Source organism: Camelina sativa, chromosome 17, assembly GCF_000633955.1.
Source record: "Camelina sativa cultivar DH55 chromosome 17, Cs, whole genome shotgun sequence".
Lineage (NCBI taxonomy): Eukaryota > Viridiplantae > Streptophyta > Magnoliopsida > Brassicales > Brassicaceae > Camelina > Camelina sativa.
The window spans coordinates 15050944-15057623 of record NC_025701.1 but is presented as its reverse complement, the minus strand read 5'-3'; the positions used below and the strand labels follow the sequence as shown (position 1 = coordinate 15057623).

The 6680-nt window shown below is 38.4% G+C and overlaps 2 protein-coding genes and 1 long non-coding RNA gene across 4 annotated transcripts in view; 1 reads left to right on the top strand and 2 right to left on the bottom strand.

Moving 5' to 3' along the window:
* LOC104757266 (RNA polymerase II degradation factor 1) overlaps positions 1-358 on the top strand; it is a 5672-nt gene extending 5314 nt beyond the window's left edge. The window contains exon 11 of the mRNA XM_019238924.1: positions 14-358. Coding sequence (XP_019094469.1) covers positions 14-358 — 345 coding nt within the window. The remainder of the gene's footprint in view (positions 1-13) is intronic.
* Positions 2313-3653, bottom strand: LOC104757265. 2 transcript variants are annotated; one of them, XR_762399.2, is made up of 4 exons: positions 3293-3653; positions 2693-3002; positions 2549-2608; positions 2313-2458 (listed from the first exon to the last, which is right to left on the bottom strand). It is a non-coding gene; the product is annotated as an uncharacterized LOC104757265 (long non-coding RNA). The 2 variants fall into 2 exon arrangements; XR_762398.2 differs by lacking the exon at positions 3293-3653 and adding an exon at positions 3091-3265.
* On the bottom strand, positions 3709-6471 carry LOC104757264 (U-box domain-containing protein 17-like). Its single transcript, XM_010479993.2, has one exon. It carries the CDS (start codon positions 6154-6156, stop codon positions 3979-3981), a length of 2178 nt encoding a protein of 725 aa, XP_010478295.1. The 5' UTR covers positions 6157-6471; the 3' UTR covers positions 3709-3978.

Genomic DNA, 6680 nt, shown 5'->3' with positions numbered 1-6680 from the left:
TTTAAATTTTCAGAACGAAAACTCGGCGATGTGGCATCACGGTCATGGTTCCAGAACCATGTCAGGTGTCCCAGCTAACACGTACTACAACCTCCAAGCACAGCAGCAACTACAACTACACCAACAACTACAACAACAACAACAACAACAACAGCAGAACCAGCAAGCAGCGGGAGGATATCGCCAAGCTCAGCAACAACAGCATTATGGATCTCATGGATACCCAAATTTCTATCAGTCCCAAACTGAAATGTCACTCGAGCGCCAGCAGCAAAACCCTAGGGACGGTGCTGGGTCTCAGGCTGGTGGTCAACAGTCGAATCAAACCCAGCAGCAGCTCTGGCAAAACTCGTACTAAAAATAAAGAAAGAGAGTGGTTTTTCTCAGCTTCTTTCGGTTATAGAGAGGTTTGTGTGGCGAGTCTAAAGAGGAAAAATATGAGTCTGTTCTGGATGTAATTTATCATCATCGTTTGTCTCCTCTGTTAACTTAGGGAACACACAACTCTGATTTCATCAATGCAACTTAAGAAAGGAAACTTTTTTAACTCTTGCCTTTGTACTTTTCTTGTCTAAATGTTTGAATGTTAAAACATCATCCTAGGCTTTGGTCTCAAGTCTCAACACAATTTTTTAAGCTTGCTCTTCACTTTTTCGCCATTGGTTAGCTAAAAAACAGGTTAGAATTTGGAAACCCTCCAGCTGTATAAATAAGTCAAAGAAGGAATTGTGGACAACAACGTCTGAATTGATCCAATCTAGTAATTTTTCTTCGTAGCAAACATGTGAGCGTCGAGTCAAGTCAATAATTTGAATGTATTGTATATTACTATTAGTAGGGATGATATTTACTTATTGAGTTATAAAGTCTTTAAATTAAAGATAGTAAAAGGAAAGAAGTTAGTAAAACCACTAAAGCTCAGTAGATCGATCCACTAGTCTGAACCTCGACAGCCTCGGGCACGATGACCACGACGACTGTTAAACAACATTACAATTGGTAGACATCGGAATTGGATTCGTACTAGGCGGACAAAGACCATTGCGGTCTAGAGATTACTTACATACATCACACAATTCAATAACACTAGAGAAAGTAATCATTATGATTTCTCGTACCTCTCATCCACAAAGCTGGAATGATATTTTGGTACGAATATATGATTTCGCATTTCCTTAAAGTTTCAATAGACTTAATAACATATAAAATACACTCAAATTTTTTCCAAATTCGCAAGTTTCGTTTTCGTTAATTTTAATGTACTTTTAACCTTAGTATTAACATAATGAAAAAGAAATATAAAATTGTAAGTATTAAAGTATTTGATGATATGATTATTATCGTAGATTGTCGGGTGTTAATGCGCATACGCACATGATACATAACTCCAAAAAGACAAAAACACAATAAGATCACAACCACTTCAAAAAAAAGAACAAAACATGGTGGACGACTTTATCTTATACTATCAATTTGTAATCATAAATCTCCAAATTATATATCATGAAAATCCTCCACACAAGATAATTATTGATGATGACATTTTCCATTTTTACGGATAAATTATGATTACATATTGACATTTATGATTACATATTGATAGTAAGCTTAGAAAGAAAAACAGAATACGAAGTTAAGTTGTCCCAGCTCACCACTTCACTAGAGATTCTCTCTTTCTCAACCTTTTGTAATGAATATCTTTGAATTCCTTTTTAATTTAATATTCTTCTATCAATTTCACAAGTGGAGAGACCATCCAAATCATAATACTTCAACGCTCACTTTTTCTCTCTTCTTTCCTTTTTTTTTTCTTTGTTATGTAATTATTCTTTTTGTTGAATGTTTTCGCCTTAAAAGGGTTCTTCATTAGTCAATACTTTCAAGTCTTCTTACTTAATCATTCTCTTATGAAAATTTTATTTTAATCTTTAAATCTAAGTATAGCTTACCATTATTAGATTCATGATCCAAAACTAGATACATTACTTCTTAAGATATATGCACCAACTAATTTTATTCTTTCATTAATTAAGAAATCATCTAAATTTGTTTTGGTCAAACCGCATTAAAAAAATTGTTGTTTCTTTCTTTTTGACAACCTTCCAAGTTCCAACCAAATCTTTCAAATAGATTAGAGCATGGGCATTGGTTAGGGACAATTTTTGGTCCCCCAAATTTAAAAGTATTATTTTGAAAGGTTCTTATTTTTAGTATGAAGATTGGTGTCTATTTGTATTTGGTCCCCCAAATAAAATAATAATATTTTAAAAGTTACAAAAATTAACATTAACATTGTTATAACATAAGATTACCATCTAAACAAGGAGGAAACACAAGTGTGAGATTATTTTATAAAATACATACCAACTAAAATCCCAGCTGTGAGATGTAAAAGGCATAAATAAGAATCCATGATGGCTTGTTACCCGATCATTACTATAGAGACCTTTGCAGCACCCTTGCATAAATACAAGAAGAGTAATTCCAAAGTTAGCATCCAGTCTCTTCTAAAAAACAAATCAGATTAACAAAAAAGCAAGAATCTTACGGATTGTGTGTTACTGTGCTCCATTTGTCGGATCAACAAAAGAACCTGTAGGAACGAGACCTAAGTACAATAACAAGTTAAGGAATTCGCTAAAAAGTGTATCCATGTTATGATGGAATGGAAAAAGGTTAGAACATAGGATACAAAAGTGACCATCAATGTATAGTTCACAGCTTTGTTATAATAGACTTCAACGTTTACGGAGGTCGCATTCAGCGCCAAGGGAGAAAAACAATCTCCGTCATCATCTACTGCAGGACTTTACTATGAACTTTGATCTAAGGCCATTGATTCCTTGAGGCATTTCAAAAGCTAACTTTACTACAGTTTGGTGGTTTGAAAGGATAATCGGGAGGGAAGTGAATGGTAACGAGAAACACACCCCCTGAATACGGACTCTCTGCAGGACCCATTATTGTAGCTTGCCAATGAAACATGTCTTCAGCAACTGGACCTATAAATATCAATACAACTCAAGTTCTATTGATATTACTACATTACTCCTCTAACTCTGAGCAGTCTAATAATTAGCAACAGAGCACCTTTGTAATCTCTAGAACACTAAATATATGGCAGATTTGTGACCGCACATAATGGTTAATCACATAATGATCCAACAACAACAAGAAGAACTAATCAAGATAAAACTAGCTCTCTCTCTCTCTCTCTCTCTATGCGTTCCAATCAAACTAATCAAGATAGAACCAATCAATCAATCAATCAATCATCAACGATTTTAGTTACCTCATCTAATTAAGAAGAAGCGATTGCTCTTCAGTGAGACGTAGCTGGCTGTTCCTGGTGGTGATGAGATGATTTGGAAGGAACCGAAGCTTTGGGAACATCTGGTTGATATACTCTAAAGCTTACGAGTTTGAAGGAGAGAGAAAGATTGCAACACCAAACGGTGGGCGATGACTGCCGGCGACTGGGTTCAGATCGTGTGTGGCCACCGGACCCAAGACGAAGACGGAGACGGAGTCGAGATAGAAGAGAGAATTGGAGAACTTTCTCTCGACGACCAGCTTCCACGTGTCCAAGTACACGGACAAAAAACGTCCCCAAATAAGAACCGTTTTTTCGTAATTGGGCTTTTATGATTTAAATTTAAATCCAAATAAATCAGGGGACGGACCGAAACTACGGCGTTGCCCATGGTCTTACTACAGAAACGCAAGTTCTTTATTTAGTAAACGATCACAATGCTGAGGTTTTCATAGCCTTATACATCCAAAATACAATACACATACAAGAGAAGACCCATACACAAATCTTTTTTGTTATCATTTTCATCACCTCTAAAATATTACTTGTATTATACCTTTCCCAACCAATAAATGTATATAATATAGACATACAGTGAATGAAACAAACACCACCAACAAAAAAGAGTACCTCTTTTAGAACTTTTTCACTACACCATATAGATATCACAACACAGGTACGGAGATTGAGATTGATATCGGTACAGAGACATCGGTTGTAAAACTACCGTCTCTATTACCATTCGAATTCCCTACAAACCCGTAACCACCAGACCGCATCGCAGCATTTTCCCGTCTCTGGAAAACACGAGCAAGCGATGCAGCTTTCCGTCTAGCACGTTTCGTCCCGGTAAACAAAAGCGTTTGAAGTAACCCCGCAATGGCAGGTGCTCTCAACACTTTCTCCGCTACAGCTGCACCACCGCTCCTACAAAGTTCGAGCAACGCAGCGACCGCGTTTTCTTTCCCTCTCGGTGTTCCACATCTCATCATTCCCATGAGCCCCGTCACAGCGGAGTCCTCTTTCCCTATAGCTTCAGCGCCAAGAGATTGTCTTACTAGCAAAGCCAAAGCTCCTGCTGCTTCCTCAGCTACGCCTTCGTTCTTGAGAGCTCCAACGAGACTAGACACACCTCCTCCTTCAATCATCCTACTGCAGTTATCCGGATGCGTCGATAAGTTATATAACGCTGTAACCGCATCTTTCTTCCCTCTCGGTGTCCCGTTCTGAAGCAGCGACGCTAACGCCTCGACGCATTGATCAACGATAGCTATACGTTTCTTATACTCATGTACAGCAGAGAGACTGAACAATGTAGCTGCTGCGTTTTCTTGCGCTTCCACTGTGAGACCACAAACTAAAACACTTACTATAGACTCCAAACAATCACCTTCCTCCATAATCCGACTCTTGTTCTTCTCATAAATCGATAGATTCAACATCGCAGTCACTGAATTCTCCTGCGCAATAGCGTTTTCGGATTTGAGAAGACGGCACAAGTGCGGTATCGCACCCGCTTCCGCGATAAACGCACGGTTCTCTCTTCCCGTTTTAGCTAAAAGACGTATCTCCCTAGCTGCAACAGTCTGAGCTGCTTCAGAACCATCTGCTAAATACTTAATAAGAATCGATACAGTAGCTTTGTTAGCTTCAACAGCAGCTTTAGTAGGAAGAGCAGAAGCAAAACACTCATTAGGAGAATCAGTAAACTCAGACTCGTAAGATATACCACTCGCTGTACACCATTGAACAATCAAATTCTTAAGAGCTCGGTTAGGAACAATCCTGGAATCCATAAGCATTTGTCCTGTTTTAGGACAAGTACAATGCCCTTCTTCAATCCACCTAGCTATAGAGCTCCGATCATAAGTCTGCCCTGTAGATATAATCACAGGATCCGTCATCAAATCAAGTGAGATGGGACAAACAAAATCTTTCGGAACAGTTATAAACGTGTCCCCAATCTCCTGAGCAACGAACCCTTTTCGTGGCTTCTTAGGATTCTCAATCCACCACTCCAAACCATCTTCGAATCCAAACAAGAGAAACCTACAGTACCTTGTAATCGCTACAAACCCGTTGATCACTGATCCAGTAGGCTCCAAGTCACCATCGTGATTCACAATCTGTTCTTCCAAAAACTCGATTTCGTTTCTACAACTCTCAGAGTCCTTAATCTTGAGTTTCTCAACGAAGAAGGTTCTCAGATCAACAGGACTCGGAATCTCACCGCTCTCGAACGCATCAAGAAAGGAATAAAACGTTTCGCGTAACGACTCGTCGTTGTGATCGATGTACAGTTTCGATTTCCTGGATTGTCTCTGTAACAACTCGATTTGCTCTGTGATGTCTTGGCTTAAACAGAGGTCGTTGACAGGGAAAACATCCAAAAGAGTGGAGATTTCTTGGTTTAAATCATGGAAATACCCAGAAATTGAAGGGTTTTGTAGCAATAGCCATAACTTACTAGATTGAGCGCAGTAATCGATGAGGATCTTGGAGCGGTAGAGGAGAAGGTAAAGCTCTTTTAAACAGAGCAACGCCGTTAATTCGGAGAAAAAAACAGAGCTGCTGCTTGTTCTTTTTTTAATTCTTGACCCCCAATTCGAATCCGCGAGGAATTCGAACAAGACGACGAAGATCTCGATCTTGCGGATGAGAGAACGAGCGTTCTTGCGTTGGAACGTGAATCTAACGCCGCGGAAACAAGAAACGATCTCTGTTGAAATGGAAGCTAGGGTTTGGATAAGAGAAACGCCGGAAAGGTCAACGGGGGCTAGAAAAGCTTCCAAAGACGGCGATCTCCTCCGTCGGAGAGATGAGAATATCGCCGCGGAGGCCATGGAAAGGGGTTAATCTCGTGTACCCAGATTGAAAAAATCGAAACTTTATATATGTTTATACGAAGAAGAAGAAAACAGAATCTAGAAATGAAAACTAAAGATTCTTCGGTGAAGAAAGAGAAAGAAAGAAAAAAGTCAAGAGGAAAAAGTGAGAAAAGGGTTTCAATGATACTTTCTGGGAAAGAGAGAAGGAAGAAAGAAGAAGAAGAACGCGTAATCGTATATGAATGAATCGAAAGGCTCAGAATTTTCTTATGTCTTCTTCTTCGTTGTCAGATTTTTTTTATTTCTCTCTCTGGAAAAGTTATCCTTTTTTTTTTTTTTTTTCTCCAGTAACAAAGTCAATACTGAGATGTAACGGATAGAATCTCATCTTTTTATTACCAGATTTGTCTTTTTTTTCCTTAATTTTTATTTTTATTTTTAATATGAGTACTACTTATTTAAAAATTAGTCACTCTAGTCCGACTTGTAACTAATGCTCTTTCTGCAAAAAATATTTATGAGTCTCTCGTGGTTCGACG